The sequence below is a fragment of the Sapajus apella genome, unplaced genomic scaffold (assembly GCF_009761245.1).
Source record: "Sapajus apella isolate SASKATOON/1434 unplaced genomic scaffold, GSC_monkey_1.0 scaffold101, whole genome shotgun sequence".
Classification (NCBI taxonomy): domain Eukaryota; kingdom Metazoa; phylum Chordata; class Mammalia; order Primates; family Cebidae; genus Sapajus; species Sapajus apella.
The window spans coordinates 7364339-7386327 of NW_022437041.1; the positions used below are offsets into that span (position 1 = coordinate 7364339).

The 21989-nt window shown below is 40.0% G+C and overlaps 1 protein-coding gene and 2 long non-coding RNA genes across 10 annotated transcripts in view; 1 reads left to right on the top strand and 2 right to left on the bottom strand.

Moving 5' to 3' along the window:
- The window catches only part of TNIK (TRAF2 and NCK interacting kinase), a 410529-nt gene that overhangs the window by 343154 nt on the left and 45386 nt on the right, over positions 1-21989 (top strand). For 6 of the 8 annotated variants that reach the window (XM_032258265.1, XM_032258273.1, XM_032258266.1 and 3 more), the window contains 6 exons: positions 3007-3171; positions 5980-6219; positions 8425-8531; positions 17030-17193; positions 20223-20320; positions 21173-21196. In XM_032258265.1, coding sequence (XP_032114156.1) covers positions 3007-3171; positions 5980-6219; positions 8425-8531; positions 17030-17193; positions 20223-20320; positions 21173-21196 — 798 coding nt within the window. The remainder of the gene's footprint in view (positions 1-3006; positions 3172-5979; positions 6220-8424; positions 8532-17029; positions 17194-20222; positions 20321-21172; positions 21197-21989) is intronic. The other 2 variants (XM_032258267.1, XM_032258270.1) reach the window with 1 other exon arrangement.
- The window catches only part of LOC116536491, a 35069-nt gene continuing 13309 nt past the window's right edge, over positions 230-21989 (bottom strand). Inside the window, exon 2 of the long non-coding RNA XR_004262668.1 lies at positions 230-3424. This is a non-coding gene — a long non-coding RNA (uncharacterized LOC116536491). The remainder of the gene's footprint in view (positions 3425-21989) is intronic.
- LOC116536492 lies at positions 17187-20224 on the bottom strand. Its single transcript, XR_004262669.1, has 3 exons — positions 19417-20224; positions 18866-18946; positions 17187-17579 (listed from the first exon to the last, which is right to left on the bottom strand). It is a non-coding gene; the product is annotated as an uncharacterized LOC116536492 (long non-coding RNA).

Genomic DNA, 21989 nt, shown 5'->3' on the forward strand with positions numbered 1-21989 from the left:
GTTGTTATGGTCTAGCACCTTGACAGTCTATATCTGATGGTACTGGGACACTTTTTAGTGGTGTTTCTGGCATCTTATGTCTTCTTGGAAGCAGGCAGTTGGAGCAGAAACTTGGCTCTAGACTTTTTTGAACACCTTCAGGCATTGAAACATATCTTGTTGTTCCCAGTTTTTAATCACATGTATCCTTCTTCTAGATTGGAGAGGGTTTGGAGGGAGACTTTCTTTCTTTGTCTCACCCACGTCTCTATCTCCCGTTCAGTTAGTAGACATAAGTTGTGATAAAGCAGGGACAGGCCTTTGTCTAGTATGAAAACAATGAAAAGGGCCTGCTTAGATACCCTATCCAACTTTCTGTCTGTCTTTCTGAAGCTGTTTTTAGGAGAAGTGCCACTTCCAATGTTTGATTTGATCCTTTGCTCCAATTCTTAAGGTGATGCTGCAGTGTAAAGACACTTGGGCAGCCTTATCTTCCTAAAGACTTTAGGACTAGGTTTTCTTGAGACAAAGTATGTAAGGAGATGCCACATTGTTATGCCCTTTTCTTAGATTTTCAGTTTTCTTTGGACAAACTTCAACCCAGGAAATTTCAGTACATTGGAGCCTTCCTGAAATAATTTTCAAAGTGTAACAATTATGCCATATATTTTTAAAATGGTATAGGCTGAAATATACTAATGATAGAATTTACTATGCAAACTAACTGATAGAAAGCATAAGAAATTTTTACTAGAAGTACATTAGCAACATCTATACATGACTAATAAAATCCATTAATTGCCTATGAAAACCAGTACCCTAATTTCTGCCCTGTTCATTTCTAATGATAGCTTTAGGGCCCATGTGGCCTGTGATCCTGTTAGCAGCAGGGATGCTTTGACTGGAGCCTTGATGCTGATACTTACCAAAAGAATTCTTTATCTCAAAAATGGTTTCTTTGCTCAAGATAGAGTTTTCGGGGGCAAACTTTTCTACTACTGTTTTTAATATACTGTCCCTTAATGTATATTTAAAGCCATCTGTGTATTTTAGAGCCCAAACTAATAATTACAAGGATTCCTCACTCGGCATATATTTGGTTCCTGAATTTTGGGTGACAAGTAGTTGGTTTGGATAGTGAGGGTTCAGACACTGAAGGATGCTTGTGTATGATTTATCTATTAATGATTTACTCTGAAAATAAGAAAATGGATAATATCTGACCAATTCCAGTGGTCTAGAAACATTAACCTTCTTTCAAAGAATTTGGCATTTGAAAAAGTGATCTATTGCATGCCTTGATCTGTTATCTATTGCTGTCTTTATGGGACTTTTTCTTCTTTGTGGTCTTATCTCAAAGCTGGCTTTGTTCTTTTGCTCAGTGCAATAGCCAAATAACTATTGCTGATGTAATACTTTGCACACATGCACACACAAAGTATACATGTTCTGGTTTATATTCCTGGCTTTTTGCAGCAAATCTTATTTGGCGTGTGGTAAGCTTCTGGGGCATGGGATTTCAAAACCGAAGTCAACTAGATGCCAATTGTATGTACCCTGCACAGCCATGGTGGGGGAATAGATGTCCAAATTACTCCTCAGTAGAGGCAAGAGGGCTGTTTTTCATTCTGTAGCTCATCTTATTGTGTTAAAATATGTGAGATTAATATAAGTTTAAAAACAGACTTACTTTGTATATCTGATTGAGTCTGCCTCTAGAAAAATTCAAAATTGGATAGGGAGGATGAGGGAAAATAGCTCTTTCAAATTTTTATGTCAAATCAGGCAGTAAAATGAATAAAGATTTTTAGCTGCCACATAAAAAATATGCAAATAGACATGAATATTGAACACATGCATGGGGGCTCTTAAAATGCTCAGACAGTGAGTCAGCAGAAAAGAATTAAGGCCATCCGTGTGGGGAGAAGGGGTGCATTGTCCTGGTGGCTTTGGGAAGCACAACAGTCAAACTGGTCCTGAAGAAATCAAGGAAAGGACACGGTAGGTCTGGAAGAAAAGTCACAGAATTTTTAAAGTCGTCTAAGATCTTAAGCTGTATCTTATAGTACGCATCTTGTTTATCTAAATTCCTCTTTAAAATTGTCCTCCACGACAGTCTGCTGTAAATAGGTACTAAGGGTAATGATTACCTGTTTAAAAAGAGCATTCACTAGTTCTGTGAGCATTGCCCATGAAGCACTTGGGATCTGTTACCTGCTTTGGGCTGAAAGAGACTCTGGAAGAAAGGGAATGACAAGGAAATGAAATAGCCTGAGAGAAGCAGGGTTAGCGGGGAAGAGAATAAGAGGGGAAGCAAGAATGAACACCACATGTGTAGAAACAGGAAGGAAGAAAGGGGAGAGTGAGACAGTGGAGTCCAAGCTGGGCATGAAAGAATGATGGGGGCCATTGTATTTGAGGAAGCAGGAAAGACAACTGGAAAGAAAGACCCTTAAAGAGAGAAAAAGAAAGTGACACAGGAAGTCTATTTAAAACAGGCCACGCTCATTAATTAGGCAGCCTGGAACACCCAGTTGCCTATCAGTAGGACACGTGAAGAAACGGAGGGTGCATGTTCTCAGCTTCATCCTCTTATTTTTCCTCTCATGTCCCATGAGTCAACCCAAAGCAATTTTCTATGTTCCCCAAGCCATCTAAATGCATGCTACCATTCCCTTTGATTGTCTAGAGTGCAAACTGTCTCCCTCACTGACCCCATGACATTATGACCAATCAGTAATACAACATCACAATCAATGCAAGAAAAACTCTTAGCAGGTCACAAATTCCCTGCTAACTGGGTAATGGGTAATAAAAGAGTGATGGCGTGGGTGTTCTACATTTTTGTTGTTGTTGCTAGTGTTTGCTCTTTGCAAATTCTTGATGCAGAGCAGAAATAGGGAGTTTTGGCTTCTTAAAACCAGTTGATCAGAGGATTCAAATGGCTGTGCAGGTGACTACAGAAAATCCTTGCTACAATGTGAATCTACTTCTATACATTGAGGCTGTCTTTTTTTTGGCTTGTAGGTAGAAGAACGGTCAAGGCTCAACCGGCAAAGTTCCCCCGCCATGCCTCACAAGGTTGCCAACAGGATATCTGACCCCAATCTGCCCCCAAGGTCGGAGTCCTTCAGCATTAGTGGAGTTCAGCCTGCTCGGACACCCCCCATGCTCAGACCAGTCGATCCCCAGGTACACTCTGTCCTCCATTCCATCAGGCATACCAATAAGGTGCACAAGAAAACCTATTAAAAGCCTAAGGAATTGTGACATGGATTCAGGCATAGGACAATCAAATTATGACCCTTAATATAGAGTTCATATACTCACCAATATTGAAGAGTAGAAGAAAAGGTAAGAAAGAAAAAAGCATCACCCTTAAATGTGAGGCAACCGCAAACTCACTTCTATGTAAATTGGCCTCCCTGGGGACCCATAGGAGTTTCTGCAAGATAAGAATAAGCATCCTTTTAGTTACAATTATGAAAACTAGAATTCATAGAGAGCTTTGAGGTGTGTGTATGTGTATACTCTATATATATATAAGATTTCATTTTCTTGGGACTTTGCCATGAGCCTGAAACTGGAAAAATTAAATGGACTTGGTTAAGTAAAATTACATCTTCTAAGCCAGTGGTTCTCAAAGTGTAATCACTGACCAGCAGCATCAAGCCTCCCCCAGGAACCTGACAGAAATGCAAATTCTTGGGCCCACTTCAGACCAACTGATCAGCAACTCTAGGGGTGGGGGAGGCCTGGCAGTCTGTGATTTAACAAGCCCTCTAAGTGACTCTAACGCACTTTGGAGTTTGAGAATGACTATTTACAGCTATATGGTAAAGAAAAAAAGATTATTCCACTTTTAGGAAAGGAGGGGGTTTCCAGAAGCTCTGCAGGAATTTGAAGTTATAGATGCTAAAATGAAATATGAAGTGAAATAGAATATGGAATTCCATGAAAAATAATACAGTTTCTTCTGCCAAATGTCTTAAATTTCTTCCAAGCATCCACCTGTGTTAAGACTTCCATTAAATATTTTAAGGTCACCTTTGAAATATGTAATGCTGTTTGAACTGGACCAGTAGTGATAAAATCAAGTATTCTTTGTGTTCTAAGTTTGCTTTTAATAAATGAAGTCCAAGATATTTCAGCACCAGCCAGCTTGGCATATCTTCCGCTTGGTTGTTTTACATTTGTATATAATTCTTTCATGGCTAACCCACGAAAAGATACATTTTTTACTGGAATTTCTATTTTAATATACAAATATCCTCTTTTAAAACCCCTGACTTTGACCTTGGTAGGTACTTTGGCCTTTAAAAGGGAAGAAGAGAGGGAACATTTACTTTATGAGAGCAACCAGAGAGTGAAAATATAAATATTCTGTGACGGTTAATTCACTTAAGCATTGTGCTTCAGTTTTGGGTTTGTGACGTGAGGTTTTTTTTGTTTGTTTGTTTGGCGCATATATATATATATATATATATATATATATATATATATATATATATGTAATTTTACTTATTTATTTTGAGATGGAGGCTCACTCTGTCACCCAGGCTGGAGTGCAGTGGTGTGATCTTGGCTCACTGCAACCTCTGCCTCAACCTCTTGAGTAGCTGGGATTACAGGCATGCACCACAACAACCGGCTAATTTTTTGTATTTTCATAGAGAAGGGTTTTCACCATGTTGCCTAGGCTGGTCTCAAACTCCTGAGCTCAGGCAGGCTGACCACCTTGGCCTCCCAAAGTGCTAGGATTACAGGCATGAGCCACTGCGCCTGGCCAATATTATTATTTAATATATCTAATGATATTTAAAATTAATATAAATCCAATGGGTTCTGTTCTTGTTGAAGCTTAACGTTCAGCTAAACTGGGCTTTGAGGATTTTCTCTGAACCGTCATTAATAACATTCCAGGACTTAAATTTCAAACCAAACAGGATTTGGTTTGACAGGTCCTTGCACAAAATAGGTATTAAACTAATGTTTGTTGAATTAACAGTTTCATTTAGAAGGCACTCTAGATTTTTTACCAACCAGGATTTATGGGACACCTTCCCCATGCTGGGCACAGGGCTAGCCCAGGGGATACAATGGCAAGCAGGACAGACATAGCTCCTGTCTCCAGGGAGCTCACCTTCGTGAAGTAATAGGGGACACACTTAGATAAGCACTATGAGGGGTGAGCAGCGCTGTGGCAAAGTGGTGCTCTGCACTCTAGATTTTAATGATTTGTCTTTAAGAGCCACAATTTCACTGAAAGACTGCCTGTCTTCCCTGCGTGAACAATATCATCACATGCCTAGTTGGCCCAATTGTGATACTTGACTCAGAAAGTTACATCCTGGTGTCAAGAGGTATGTGACAGCAGAGATGGTAAGAGCCAGCACAGCAGAAGGTAGAATATCATGGAGGTTAGGTGTGTGGCCTATGGGTGTAGAATGTGTGGGTTCCAGCCCATGCTCCAGCAGGTGTTAGCTGTGCAATCTAGGGTATTGCTTAACCTCTCTGCACCTTACATTGCTCGGGTGTAAAATGAGGGAAATGATTATGTCCACCTCAGGATGGACTCATTGAGTTCACAGCAAGTAAGATATTCTGAGCAGTTTTTGTTTTACAGAGCAACACTCTCCAAAGTGAAAGTTGGGGGTTTTAAAGGAGGAAGTTCATAATATTAGAAAAGAAGTGCTTGTAAAATATATTGTATTGCTGGTCAATAAATATTCACTAAATATACAGTAGTTATTGTTATATTTCACTTATTCCACTGACTTGGCATTCCCAAGTAAATCATTTAACTTTGTGCCAGCCCCACATATCGTTCCAATGGAAAATTTTGAAGAGCTGTTAAAAACATGCTATATATAGTTGTGACAGACTCTCCGTAGTCCAATTTTTGTGCCCTTGAACTTTTTTTTCCTTCAGCTGATTGAGGTACTAGCTGATCTGCTTTCTCTTCTAATAGTGCTGTTTTTATGTTGTTTTGATGCTTAGATCCCACATCTGGTAGCTGTAAAATCCCAGGGACCTGCCTTGACCGCCTCCCAGTCAGTGCATGAGCAGCCCACGAAGGGCCTCTCTGGGTTCCAGGAGGCTCTGAACGTGACCTCTCACCGCGTGGAGATGCCACGCCAGAACTCAGACCCCACCTCTGAAAACCCTCCTCTCCCCACTCGCATTGAAAAGTTTGACCGAAGCTCTTGGTTACGACAGGAAGAAGACATTCCACCAAAGGTAGTATTTACTGGGGTGTTTCTTATCATCACCAGCATCACTGATGATGATGATTTTTACCACTATTCCAGACCTTTTGTAGTAGTGGAGAATGTGACAATGCCAAAGCACTTTCCCTTCTCATATTTGTTTTGGCCCCTCTTCATTCCCCAGCTAAGATTTGGATTGCCATTTACCATGTCTGACCTTTATTTTCCCCCAAAAAAACTGAATTCAGGTAGGTTGAAGCATATATTCTATGTCCAAAATTAGAACTCTCAACCCTAAGTATTCCAGACTTATTTTGCTGTCCATATTAAGAAACAGAGTAATGGATATTTCATTGATGACTGCATCTACATCAAGACAATGGAAAACCTCCAGATAAAAAGTAGAGAATTCATGTATTCCTATTTTTAACAACACAAAGTGAAGCCAGATTTCAGGGATTCAGAAGATAGTATTGTTCTTAGGATATTTTATTTGCCCCCATTTTAAGGAAAGCTCTTTCTAGGTCAAGTCATAATTTAATTTCATCTTTAATGAACTACTGAGGAAAATCTTTGGGGTAAAGTGACCAGCCATTTCACTGGATAGAACATCTCTGAGTCTGGGTTCTTTTGTTTTCCTATACCAAGTCATTACTCATTCCAAGAAATGTTCTGGAATGTGGCTGTGTGCATCTGGCTACAGACAACCTGGAAGTATTTCAAAATACTGGAGATATTTTTGGCATCAGATTCTTCCTGGTTCAGGAATCCCCCTTTTCCTAAGCTTAGCTTAGAGGCTGTGACAAGTGGAATGTTCCACAATTTCCAGAAAATGCCATTGTTAATTCCAGAAGAAAAAGAAGCTTTTGCTCAATGATTTACGAATACATGTCCTTATCTTCCTCTCAAAAGGATATTACAAACTGAGTCCCATTATTTTGAAAATAGCCAATAATTTTTTGAGATTCTTTGCGGAAGCAGAAATGCCATCATAAAAAGGGGTACATAGGGAGCCAAAGTCAATATGGAAAATAAGGTGGGCAGAGGAGCAGACACAATCAATGGAAAAATTGAAAATTGAAGTTATTGGTCCACTCTCTAAAAATATGCGGGCATACATGCATAAAGCTAGGAGAATATTTTAGATGAATTCAAACACTTAGGTTTTAAGTATTTGTTAGGCTGTTTTTTCTCTACAACTATTTACATTTATGGTAAGGAAAAGAAAAAATAGTAATAGTATTTAATTTGAACACGTGGTAGCATTGATTTGGTGATTCTACTTTACTGACTCATCTTTACGTTAAAATGAATAATAAAATTAAATTTTCAAAACAAAGGATGACACTTTACACTGAAAGCAGTTTCTATGCTAGGATTCATAATATGATTCTTTTAAATAATGGACTCCTTTAGTGCACTTAAAATATTTAATTTCATTTTTTAAATGTCTGTTTTATAAATTGGGATATACTTGAATTCTACCTTAGGTCCCTGCCAAATAAGATAATACATTTTCTTCCCAGGTCTTTTTGGTACTTACACAGCCTTTTTGAAGATCCTTCCAGTATTTTCAGTATTAATTCTGCTTTGTATTATGTTGTGTTAAGTTCGCTAATTAACCAAAACACAGTGCTTTTGGTGTTTGGTTTTAGCACATAATTGCAAATCAATTAAAAAGTAGAAACATTCAGGATTTATTGTAGTAGGTTCTCTGAGCTCATCAACAAGTGACTTATGGCCCAAGCTCTGTCCTGATATTCTAGTTTCTCACCAGATTTCATAATTTCCTTATCTGTTTATTAGTTGTGATATGAGCTAAAAGTGGAACTTGGCTTTATCTGGCTGGTTGTCAGCTGATGCAACTTCCAATGAGTTAACGGGTGCTCTAAAGAGATTCCTGGTATTCACCACTTTTGTCCAGCTGAGAGAAGAGAGGTCAATTATTTTTAGCCCAGTGTATCAAAATTATTAGCTTTACCTATCATTAAATTTGTCTTTAAGATTGAGCATGATCCTCTTTAATGGTTGCTGAATTTGCTCATTGTTTTTTGCCAGTAGACCTTTGTTTGATTTCATTTAGGGAGTTTAATATTTCTTTGAGGAATGAATGAAAGATAGTTCTTTACTGTTTCAGTTAGTTTCTGTGGCTTCTGGAAAATCATCGGAAAGGAGGATTTTCTGATGATAGGAAGCTACTTTATGGAAAATATTTCTGAATTCTGGTTTCTTCCAGGTGCCTCAAAGAACAACTTCTATATCCCCAGCATTAGCCAGAAAGAATTCTCCTGGGAATGGTAGTGCTCTGGGACCCAGATTAGGATCTCAACCCATCAGAGCAAGGTAAGGAAGGTGGTTAAGGTAAAAGAAAAAGCGCCTACCCACCTTTGTCATTAGTGCTTTCCTAGAAATGCCTGTGTTCTTTTTTCACTTCAGAGGCATATTGGCTTTCCACCTTCACTGTAAACTTTGATGGTCCAGAACACACGCCTTTGATTTCTTCAGTAGCTTTTCAGAAAAATCAGTATACAGTGGGGGCTCATGAATTAATTAATTAATTAATAATTAATGGGGCAACCCAGAAACCAATCAGATGTACCTTAGCTGACAGCTTTTAACATCTGAGAGTAAAATTGCAAATATAAATCTGGTTGCAATACCCTAAACCAATACTTCAGAAACTACTTTATAGAGTCAGCAGAGCAGAATGACCTGTTATGGCCTGGTTCGAGTGATTTTCAGTATCAGGTCAAGAAACATGCCCTGGGAACCACTGAGACATTACAAAGCAATTACCAAGGAAATAGTGACCAACTTCAGAGCTTCTCCAGCTTGGCAGTTATAGAAGGACTAGCTCTTATGAGGAAGTGGCCTCTTTGGCATTACAAAGGTCACTGAAACACGGTTATGCTTCTACTCTTGCTCCGTGACCTCCTTCCAGAATTTCCTATCAATACCACACATTCCTACAGTCAGGAAGCTGCATCCACTTCCACTGGTTGGTGTAGAGGTCTCAAGAAGCTGGAAAGTAAACAATATCTTTACAGTGTCTGAGCAGATTTTCTATGGTAACAGATGCTGTTTGCTGTTATAGTTCATCAAGCTTCCCTCAGATTTTTCATGATGAATACATCACTTTTTAGGATCAACTGAAATAGCAAATGGCCTCTGCGAAGGCTATAAAAAGGATGTGCTTTGGCAAGCTGTTTTATTCTTCATTGTGTTCACAATAAAAGGACCCTCCTTTGCTAGTAAGGGAGAATGACTGGAAATGAAGCTTATGATTACGTGCACATATCTTTAAAATATGGAATGCTTTAAATCATAGAGCTTTAATTTTCCTCTTCACATGAAAAGCCTTAGGGAAGGGGTCAGTCCAGCAATAACTTGGAACTATACTAAGAACATGAATCCCTTTAGGGCAAAGATGCTGGCCCATTCTGCTTGGAATTACCAATTGCAAGAGGCTCTGAATGAGCCATTTTTTTTTTTTTGAGTGACTTGTCAGGTTCACACTGAGCTGGTGTTGCTAAGCAGCTAAGCAGCACTGAGGAAGACTAGGACCACTGCGACTGGGCAGCCAGAGGAACGCTACTGCTGGATTGCCAGCCTGAACTTTATCAGTACCCCTGTTCAAGCAGCAATCAATCCCTAATTATTAGTGCTGCTGCTGCTTTCGAACCCTGCCCTTGGGGTTCTGTTCATTGGATCAGTTGCTTGGAATTTTAGTTTCTTTAGATCAAGCATTATTTCAACTTTAAGTATGTTTTCCTTCTGTCAACCAAAATGAGAGAGAACTATCATTATATAGTGAAATAAAAAGCCGCTTGCATTCCCTCTGAAGTGCTATTTTAATGACATTAAGGCCCAAGATAATTGGTATTTGATCATCAGTGGCTTACAAAATAATGAGCTTTTTCTCCTGGAACCACTTGGATATTATACTTTATCCGAAGAATGCTGACTCTGTCAGAGACGGCTAACATTTTTCTACTTACAGAGGAAGGGAGGAAGTGAGCTAAGAGGTCATAGTTACTTACCTACAATGAAAGTCAGAGATTGGGGAGGGGGGGTGAAGAAGCCTCTTCTCTGCACATACGACAGTCCTAGAGAACACCCCTTTTTATGCTATCATGTATCTCCTTGTGACCACCATTTCAGATGTAAATCAGATTTCTGGCTCTAGATTGCATTGCGTTTTTAAAAGCTTCAGGATTTGGTTTATTTACTGTGATAGGAATAGCTTTAGTTCACCTTTGTTGCACGGTATAATCACCACAAGTTTAGTGACCCGAAAGAGTAACAGTTTAATATTTCTCACGATGCTGTGGGTTGGCTAAGGAGTTGCGCTGCTCTCGCCGGGGCTCACTCGTGCAGTTGCACTGAGTGGTTGGGTCGGCTGTACCTCTTGCTCCACGTGGTCTTTCATTATGGGCTTCTTTACCCTTTGATGATCTCAGAAGAGCATTTAAAGAGGGAAAGCTCCAATGCACAAGGACTTTTGAAACCTTTTGCTTACATCATCTTTGCTGATATTTCATTGGCCATCACAAGTCACTTGGCTAAGCCCTGAGTCAGTATGGAAAGGAACACCACAGGGACATGGACACGAGGAGATGTGATTTTGCCATTACAGTGACACAGACCCCTTCTCTATGTTGGTCCTAATGAAGTCCTCATAGTTCTTTTTGTGCCATTTGTCAGACGACCACCCATCCATAAGGCCATTTCAAAAGGTGTTGCTTTTAAATCCTCTGCCCTTTTCAGTGCTTCTAAGCTTTCCTGTACTTGGTCGATGTTCTGTTTCTTACCAGTCTTTTCTTTGAAGTGACTCCTAAGGCTGACTAGAAAATTAGCAAAGTAAAAATGGATTCCTGTAAAAATTACACAGCTAATAAGGGACAGATTCAGGATGTTTTGTTCTTATCATTCTTTAATTCACTTGTTAAATTCAGCAAATATATACTGAAGCTGCATGTGGCCCTGGGACCCAGTGACTCAAACCAAGACTGCCTGACTCCAGGGCCCAGGGGTCATAATATCCCTGCTGCTCTTTGGGACTACGGGTACTAATAGGGGCAAAACTATATTTCTTGCCTCACTCTCTTATTTTGCTTTGAAGTAAATATGTGAATTAACTAAAAGAGGCAGAACCTCTCTCTTCTCCTTCTGTGGCAAACTTAGGGACCACAAGTTTAACATAATAGTGTTTCAGGCTGGGCGCGGTGGCTCAAGCCTGTAATCCCAGCACTTTGGGAGGCCGAGGCGGGTGGATCACGAGGTTAAGAGATCGAGACCATCCTGGTCAACATGGTGAAACCTCGTCTCTACTAAAAATACAAAAAATTAGCTGGGCATGGTGGTGCGTGCCTGTAATCCCAGCTACTCAGGAGGCTGAGGCAGGAGAATTGCCTGAACCCAGGAGGCGGAGGTTGCGGTGAGCCGAGATCGTGCCATTGCACTCCAGCCTGGGTAACATGAGTGAAACTCCGTCTCAAAAAAAAAAAAAATAGTGTTTCAACCCAGAAGGAACCTGGACCCTCAAGTCACCACTTAGAGAACCATCAAGGAGAGCACTTCTACCGGTGTATACTGTGATGTGAGTGGGAATAAACCATTGTACTAAATCAATTTTTAAATAAAAAAACAAGGCAGAGCCTAATGGTTAAGAAGCTCAGTTTTTGCTTCCTGTATTTAGTAGTAATGAACTCCAGTTATTAGTTGCAAGATGTTTTATAGTAACTGCAGAATGTGCGATATTTTTTGATAGTTTGGGAAACAATGTTTAAATCAGTAAACTACTTACTCCCCTGAATAGAAAACTTTTGAGTTAAAATGGTCATTATGTAAGCATGTACCTATACCTTGAGAACAAAAGTAAAGCTTTTACTATTTTGAATATCCTTCCTTCTCCCCCAAAAAAACCCCTATTATGTCACTCTTGCACTGTCTGTATGCACCACACCAAATCAAAGAGCCCTATAGAAAATATATTTTTAATTATATACATTATTAAGCAGATACAGCTGTGCAACCATCGGTTGGTCAAAAAGTGTTATTGGGCAATGCCTGCAGTTCCCTGCCTTCTGCCTGATTAGGGCAACTTATTACTTATTTCTTTATTTAGTGAACATCTTTGGAGCGCACACACACATATGTCTCATATGTATATGTCTCACTTATTCATATATATATATATATACACCAATTTAAACAGTGTAACAATTCTGTGAGGTGCTGACTATAATCACCCTCATTTTACAGAAGGAGAAATTGAAACTAACATGTGTCCAAGGTGAACAAAGGTGGTAAGTGGTAGAGCCAAGAAAGTCCACATTCTTAAGCACCATTCTGGGCTAATTTGTTCAGCATGGGCGCAGCTTGCTTTGCTGCCTCATTTTCCCACGGCAAAAGAGCCCTTGATTTGTCGACTGACACAGCACCATTTTGTCCTCACTACTCTCACCATGTGCTTTAGTGAGTCTGTTAACAGCTCCTCTTGATCTGTTTTTTACGCTGATGTTGTGGCATTCACTACCGTTTCAAAGCTGTTGTCCCATGAGACCCATTTATATAGCAAACACTTCCCTTCTGGAGCTAGACCTAGTATCATCAGATGCTTTTGATAGTTCCCTTCCTAGATGGCTAAAGTCTGGGAAATAACACAGTCACCCTGACCCCATGCAACTGTTCCCTGCCTTTCCTTCTCATGCGTATATAGCTGGGAATTGCTCAGACTGCAGTACCAAAGGTAATTCTCACCTGTTATATAAATTCCCAAATGCCTCATGCTGTGAGGGTGATCAGTTGAATTCAAATCAAGATTTGATTTGATTTGATCATTTAAAAATACTATTTGTAGGCCAGGCATGGTAGCTCACGCTTGTAATCCCAGCACTTTGAGAGCTTGAGGTGGGCAGATCACCTGGTCAAGAGATGGAAACCATCCTGGCCAACATGGTGAAACCCTTTCTCTACTAAAACTACAAAAATTATCTGTGCATGGTGGCGTGTGCCTGTGATGCAGCTACCTAAGAGGCTGAGGCAGAAGAATGGCTTGAACCCGGGAGGCAGAGGTTGCAGTGAGCCAAGATCACACCACTGCACTCCAGCCTGGAGACAGAGTGAGACGCCGTCTCAAAAAAACAAAAACAAAAACAAAAACTATTTTTAAATGTTCCAGGCACTTTCATCCTTATCATTGATGCATGTATTCTTTTTAAAGTAAATTATAACTTGATCAAACAATTACATTCAGAATATGAAAAGATTCTAATTAACTCAGAAATACCCAGTCAAACCCAATGACTAAATGATTAATTTCAAAAAATAATTCCCTGTCCCATCTCAAACCTATTTTCTTATGGCTCATTTCTTCTCATTGGCTGTGTCATCAAAGAACAAAGTCAAGTGAAATTTGGCTGTCAGCCAGTTAATTAAAGACTTGGCCCAAGCATTTGGGCCACAAAATTACTTTGTAATCCCAATTTTCTGTTTTGACTTTTTATGATTCAAATGAATGGAATAATTGCCACATTTTCACTTTACTGGGTGTTTTATAGACCAAACAGCATTATCTGCAGGATAGCAAATGTCTGAACTAAAAATTAGCATTTAAAGAAATGAATTTGGATGTTTTCAGGTTTTTACACTTTCAGATCTGAATAGGCTCAGTTAAGATGTGAACAAGGGATATCTATTATTTCATGGGATTCTTCTGAAATTGATCCTCTTAAGCGCATTTATCTCAGACCCCACAGCCCCAAGGCCAGATGATTTAATACATAATAAAGGAGAGAAAAATGTGAACAGCATGACATTTTCTCAAAGCACTCATGTTTTACCAAAAGATAAGGTAGAAAAGGCATTGTAAAGTTTTCTCTATTTCTGTATGGTAACATAGAGACTAATACTTCTTTCAGGCTCCAGCAGCAAAAACAGCAATCTATTAAGATCAGCATCCACACTGGTTAGCTCTGGTGAGGAGAACTTGTACTAATGAGGTCCTGGTCAGGGATTTAATGCCCGTGGGATCCAATTAGCTTCACACAGGAAGAGACTCTGAGCCCAGTCAGGACGTACGCTCATCCCAGCTGCTTCTGCGAATGCCCATTTCCTTTTTACACAGGGCAGCCCTGCCCCGGCCTCATCATCTGACTTGGCAGCAGCCTCCTAACTGGTCTGCCTGCCTCTCTCCTGGTCAGTCATTGACGTGTACCACAGGAGGTACACACTGTCCTCTAGGCTCTAAAGGCCATTGTTGTACAACTCACCCTTTTCTTCTGATCACTCTACTCTCCCAGGTTTCCACACACAGACTTGGTACTCGATTTAGCTGGTGTCGTCTCTGCACCCACATGCATCAGGAACAACAACCCAGCCCTGCGTCTGCTCCAGCTGTTCCCCAGCCTTCCTGCTCCCTGCTCTAACGCCCAGTCAAGTTCTTTCTCCTTCATAACACTGCCATCAATCATTCCAGTCTGCACTAATTGTTCCCCAAACTCCAATGATATTTAGTCTCTTTCACACACAACATACAGTTTTGCCATGCTCCCTATTGTCTCCACGGCATAAATCCCTTCTCCATGATTATGTTGTAACTTGACTGTATGCCCTGCAGCCTGTGCTTCTCCTCCATCCCTCATGCTGGCCCAGTAAGTCTCACGAAGTTGGTGCTTAACACAAAAGTTTTGGCTAAATAATCAAAGGAGTGCTACATTAGAACAAGTAGCTCTATCCTGCTACCACACCAGAGCCACCATGGAAGAAAACTCAGAGCATCTATCACCAGCTACCCTCTTCTCAAGAGATTTTTTTTTTAATACAAAGAATATTACATTACTGTTCAACAAAATGAAAGCAACTCCAACAAACCTTAAAATGCTCATCATTCTTAAATCTGCAATACAGTTGGTGAGCAGTACATTTTTTAGCGCGGATATTTTTGGAATTATTTAATTATGCATAATAATTTCTGACCACTATTGTTTAATAAAAGAGGGAGGTGTGGAATAATTCGCTGTTGGGGAATTAAAAGAAATGAGATTGTTTCTTTATTCTAAAAAATGAAAAATTTGAAATGTAGATTATTTCAGAAGTATTACACATTTATCACTGTAGACATTTTCTAAATGAAGAGTATTTCCAGTATGGATCCAAATCTATTTTAGTCAATTTGATGCAAACAATTGTCATAAAAATAGTTACTTCACAAGTTTCATCCATGTCCCTCATGCAAAAGACATGAGCTCATCGTTTTTTTTGTAGCTGCATAGTATTCCATGATGTATATGTGGCACAGAGCTAGTACTTTTAATGTGATGAACAAGAGTTCATCCTGTCCACATCCAGTATCTGGTCAGAAACCCTACAAAGGAAGGTATGACTGTCATCTTCCGTTGATCCCTTCCTCTCAAGATCTTGTAAGTGCTCTCTTTACTTCTTTGCACTGGGGACTGGACTATGTCCATGGCTATCAATGGCAATATCTTTTTCCCCCTAGCTTTACTGAGGTATAATTGACAAATAAAAGGTATATATATTTACAGTGTACATGATATTTTGATATATTTATAAAGTGTGAAATGATTACTAAAATCAAGTTAATATATCCGTCACCTCAAATAGTTATCACTTTTTTGTGATAACAACATTTAAGATCTCTCTTAGCAATTTTCAAGTATACCTTATTATCTGTAGTCACCATGGTGTGCAGATCTCCAAAAGTTATTCATGCTGTCCAACTGAAACTGTAATATTTGACCAACATGTTCCCATTCTCTTTCCTTCCTAGAGCCCCTGGCAACTATCATTCTATTCTCTGTTTCTATGAATTCCATGTTTGTAGATTCCACATATAAGTGAGATCATGTAGTATTTTTGTCTTTTTGAGAGAGAGAGAGAGAGAGATCATATTTTCTTGATCCATTCATTGGTGGACACTTAGGTTGATTCCGTATCTTAGCTACTGTGAATAGTGCTGCACTGAGCATGGGGGTGCAGCTACATAAATATAGTGATTTTTTTTTTCATATTGACTACATTTCCTTTAGATATATACCCAGAAGTGGAATCTCTGGATCCTATGATAATTTTATTTTTAGTTTTTTGAGGAAGCTTCATACTGTTTTTCCATACTGACTGTACTATTTTACATTCTCACCAACAGGGTACAGGGTTCCCTTTTCTCTGCATCCTCACCAACACTCATTATCTTTGTCTTTTGAGAATAGCCATTCTGATAGGTGTGAGGTGATATCTCATTGTGGTTTGGTGGGGTTTTTAAATTTTTTTTTATGTTTTTATTTTTTGAGACATGGTCTCACTCTGTTGTTCAGGCTGGAGTGTAGTGATGAGATCATGGCTCATTGCAGCCTTGACCTCCTGGGCTCAAGTGACCCTCCCACCTCTGCCTCTTATGTAAGTGGGATGACAGGCACATGCCACTATACCCAGTTAATTTTTTGTAGAGATGGGATCTCACTATGTTGCCCAGGCTGGTCTGGAACTTCTGGCCTCAAGTAATCCTCCTACCTCAGTCTTCCAAAGTGCTGGAGTTATAGGTGACAGCCACTGTGCCTGGTTCATTGTGGTTTTAATTTGCATTTCCCTGATGACAGTGATGTTGAGCATTTTTTTTCATATTCCTAGTGGCTATTTGCATGTCTCCTTTTAAGAAATGTCTGTTCAGGTCCTTTCTCCATTTTGAATTGGGTTGTTTTCTTGCTGTTGAGCTGTTTGAGTTCCTTATAAATTTTAGGTATTAACCTTTTTCAAATATGTGATCTGCAAAACTGGCAAGGTCTGGAGAATGTAACCAATGTGCTCTGCCACTTACGCAGCAACCCTGATCTCCGGAGAACTGAGCCCATCTTGGAGAGCCCCTTGCAGAGGACCAGCAGTGGCAGTTCCTCCAGCTCCAGCACCCCCAGCTCCCAGCCCAGCTCCCAAGGAGGCTCCCAGCCTGGATCACAAGCAGGATCCAGTGAACGCACCAGAGTTCGAGGTAAAGCTTTCTCTTACCTTTACCTGGCAACACTGCCTGGGAGGAAAGCTGTGGACAGGGAACAAGGTTAGTTACTTCCTGACTCTGGTCCAGGCATGGCCACCACTGTGTGATCCTGAAGAGCCCCTCAACTGCTCTCAACTCCAGTCTCCTCGGGGGAGTAAGCCACTGTCCCTAATTATGTGTGTGCCATCAGTATGGACAAAATCCTTTCTAATCTCAGACACCAGAGTTTTCCAGGGACATCACCAAATGTCAGTCTTATTTGAAAATACAGTCACTTACCAGTCACCTGAATTTCTGTTTCCATTTGATTGCCAGTTTTCGGAGTTTCACTTACCTGCAAATGTCCTGTATCCATTGCACCAATTGTCCTGTTTAGTATTCTGAACATATAGTTCTCAAAATGAAATTCAGTAAAGACTAATGTAGAATACACTTGAAGGAGGGAATAAAATCTTTGACTTAAAAGACATATTTGACTCCTCTGGTTATTCCTATTAGGTAAAAGTTAGACTCTAAATATATCATTCAAATTATTATTATTATTTGAGACAGAGTTTTGTTCTGTTGCCAGGCTGGAGTGCAGTGGCACAATCTCGGCTCACTGCAACCTCCGCCTCCCGGGTTCAAGCAGTTCTCCTGCCTCAGCCTCCCAAGTAGCTGGGACTATAGGCGCACACCGCCATGCCCAGCTAATTTTTTTGTATTTTAGTAGAGACAGGGTTTCACTGTGTTGGCCAGGATGGTCCTGACCTCCTGACCTTGTGATCCACCCACCTCAGCCTCCCAGAGTGCTGGAATTACAAGCGTGAGTCACTGTGCCCGGCCTCAAATTATTTATCCTTGTTTAGTTTCCATTAATGGGGAAGCCTATGAAAAACATTATTATTGTTCAGGAGATGATACATAATAACACATGTTTCTAGCCAGTTAAAATTCACTCTTCCAGAATTAACTTCTTCAGAAGATAATTTTGCTTCCAAGTGATAAAGACCAGTACTTTGATTGCAATTCGAGAAATACTGACATACTTATAAGTTTGTCGGATGAAAACCTTCAGTTCTTTATTCTTTCTTAGACTCTATTACATGCCACCTCCTATTACCCTTATTTTATCTCCTAATAGCCTTTCAGGGTGTTACATAAGTAAAATCACTGTATTTCCATTTTGAAAAGCTTGATATCTAACATGTGATTGATGTTCACATTTTGAAAGTTGGTAATTAATTTGGAATGAATTACTATCTCTGAATTGGGATATGGACTGGCCAGTAGCTGCCTCTATATGCATTCTTCTGATATCGGTGGCACATCTCAGAGCTGTCTACTATATGTCTTTGTTGCCTTGATCCGAATATAAATTTCCTTAATTTAGAAAACCACCAGGGATGATGGCTTATGCCTGTAGTCCTAGGTACCCAGGAGGCTGAGGTGGAAGAATTGCTTAAGCTCAGGAGTTCATGGCTGCAGGGAGCTATGATGGCCCCACTGCACTTCAGCCTGGGTGACAGAGAGAGCCCGTCTCTAAAAAACATGTAGGAAAGAAAGAAAACAGCCATTCTGTTACCTTTTTTCTATTTATAGGCAACGCCATGTTCTTAGAGCAAATACTTATATAAACCAAACTTAAATACATACCATTTTAATTCCCTGATCTGATCAGGCTTACTTTTTATTTCCTTCAGCCCCTCATTTTTCTGGATTAAAAGGGCGCTTGTATCCCCAGTATGTCCCTGTCCAAGAAAGACCGCTTTATTTTTATTTTATTTTTTATTGCATTTTAGGTTTTGGGGTACATGTGAAGAATGTGCAAGATTGTTGCATAGGTACACACATGGCAGTGTGGTTTGCTGCCTTCTTCCCCTTCACCTATATCTGGCATTTCTCCCCATGCTATCTCTCCCCAACTCCCCACCCCCCACTGTCCCTCCCATATTTCCCCCCAACAGACCCCAGTGTGTAGTGCTCCCCTCCCTGTGTCCATGTGTTCTCATTGTTCAACACCCGCCTATGAATGAGAACATGTGGTGTTTGATCTTCTGCTCTTCTGTCAGTTTGCTGAAAATGATGGTTTCCAGGTTCATCCATGTCCCTACAAAGGACATGAACTCATCGTTTTTGATGGCTGCGTAATATTCCATGGTGTATATGTGCCACATTTTCCCTGTCCAGTCTATCATCAGTGGGTATTTGGGTTGGTTCCAGGTCAAGAAAGACCACTTTAAAAAAAAAATAAAAACAACCTCTCCTACCCTAAATCGCATCTTCTCTACCTGTAGGCTCATAGACTGCAGAGATGCCACTCACTCTGCAGCTGTCAGGGTCCCCGACCTTGCTTTGTACCTCCAGTCTGGGGCCCTTCTCCTGCCCTCACCTCATTCTTTCATTTTTAAAAGGCTGAGACCACTCCCATCCCCAATTAAAAAACATTCCGCCAAATAAAATAGGTTTCTTTTTGTTTTTCCTCTCACAAAATTTCATCAAAATAAGCTATCCTGATTGGACAAGTAGTAAAAAAAGAAAACAAGCATAGAACCTTAACTTAGGTTCATTTAGCACAGTGATTGAGAATAGGACTTTCAGAAATCAGACAGAACTCCTGCTCTGTCCATAATTTCAGTGTGACTTCAGGACAGCTGTGGCATCTTTGCAAGTCTGCGTTCCACTGTAAAATAGGAAAATAGTGCCACATCATTGGGTTGGAACGAGGATTAAATGAAATAATTGACTTTTCTCTATGCCTGACACATAAGAAATGCTCAGTAAGTGGTGCTGGTGGTACTTGCTACAGGTTTGTTTTCTTTTCTAATTGTTACTAGTGACTTCCAGGTGACAAGCCTAAATGTATTTGCCTGAACATTTATTATGTTTTTTATGGATGTGCTTGAGGATTTGCCCAAGTGAATAACAGGCCCACGGAGTAATACCCATGTGATGACTCACCGCAGATGATTCATTCAGAACTTGAGCCAGCCAGCACTTTTTGATGGCCATCTCTTTCTTGGTCCTCTGTTTTTTTCCTCTAGCCAACAGTAAGTCAGAAGGATCACCTGTTCTCCCTCATGAGCCTGCCAAGGTGAAACCAGAAGAATCCAGGGACATTACCCGGCCCAGTCGACCAGCTGTGAGTGCTTTTCTCTGCAAGAGTTTTGAACTCTTAATTTACCAGAGAACCCACAGGATTAAGTAGTTGGGGATACACTCATGATATGAACAAAAATTGTTGAGATTAGTAAACATGGATGCTAGAAACGTCCAGAAAAAAAGTCATACCTGATTTAAAAAGAACAAAAGATATCTTGGATCGCCTCCTCTGCCTTTGGGTATTTGCTGATCATTAGCAGTCCTTTAACAATAAAACAGAAACAACTCATACCATTCTATAATTTCTACTCAGCAACTTTGGCAAAAAGATGTTGAAAGGAGCAGTTAAAAAGACTTGGGCACTTTCTATGAATTTCTTTATCCATTCTACTCTCTCCCCATGTGATTTTCCACATGAATTAATATTAACAGTTTTTCTGCTATTTTTCATGCCTCCAGGACCAGGTTCTTGGGACCAAACTTGTTAAGCAGGGTCCGACAGGGGTCCTAACAACTTAATATCCAGCTTCACTGCTGTAATATGATAGACCCCCAAGGAGCCTTAAAGAAAAAAGTAAGAGTGTGGAGGCTGAAATTTGAAAGTTGATAATTAATTTGGAATGAATTACTATCCACTTAATCTGTTTAAATCTGAGAATCTTCTCTGTGAAATGAACATGAAGCTTTTTGGTTTACTCGTTTTTTAACATCTTAAGGACATATACTGAGAGTAATGAAGGGATTTGCATCATTCTGGGTTGACATTCTCTTTGCCTTTTTGTGTTTATCAGTTGTGTACTAACAACTCCAATTTTGTGTCTAATCTGCTGCCTCTCTTGCTGGCTTTTCATCCTTCTGTGGATTCTTCTGGATTGGGTTCCTCTCATTTCAGAGCTATAAAAAAGCTATAGATGAGGTTAGTATTACCTTTTCTTGGTCATGCTTTCACAAAATGCAAATATTAAACTTATTTCGGGATGTTGACATTCAGAAAGGTGGCCAATGCGAGCACAGATTTGAAGACCACTCATTTGCAGCAATGTGCTGGGAGGAGACCCCCTTCAATGGAGGCCAGCTTTAAGACCCTCAGACCTCCCCATATAGCCTCAGAGACCCTTTTTCTAAGCTACAATGTCACTTTTCCAGTGTTCAGTCTGGCGAATGACAAGTATTCACGCTTTATTAATGGCAGCTTCTCCTTCCAGTATCTTCCAATAGCAAACATGTACTTGCCAACCTTGCTACTGAATGGCTCTCAGCAGTTTTACTAACAAGAAAAGAGATATCATTCTAGGGCACTCCAAATTTAGAGTGTGTGATTTGTGAACAAGGAGTTAGCAGGTATTGTTAGATTAATTTTGTGGGACATTAACAACAGCATCAGCAGCAACATCAGCTTTAGTTAATGAATCCTGGAGAGTTAAGTGACTTTACTTCCTTATCTGTGGAGACATTTTCCATTAGAAAAATATATGGCTTTGTCAATCGTAGGTAGCTTGCTAAGAAGGATGACTGCCTTACTGCTATTTGTCAGACCTGCATGAATACAGCAGAGTAGAATTTGTTTTTTTAAGATCCAGGCCTTGCAAAGAGTCCTAAATGCATGGAATCTAAAGACTACCACATGGCTTTAAGGCTGTAACTCTGCTGAGCACTATTTTTGTGAAATTATATGGAAAAAGCACTGGCTTTGGGGTCAGCAAGCTGCA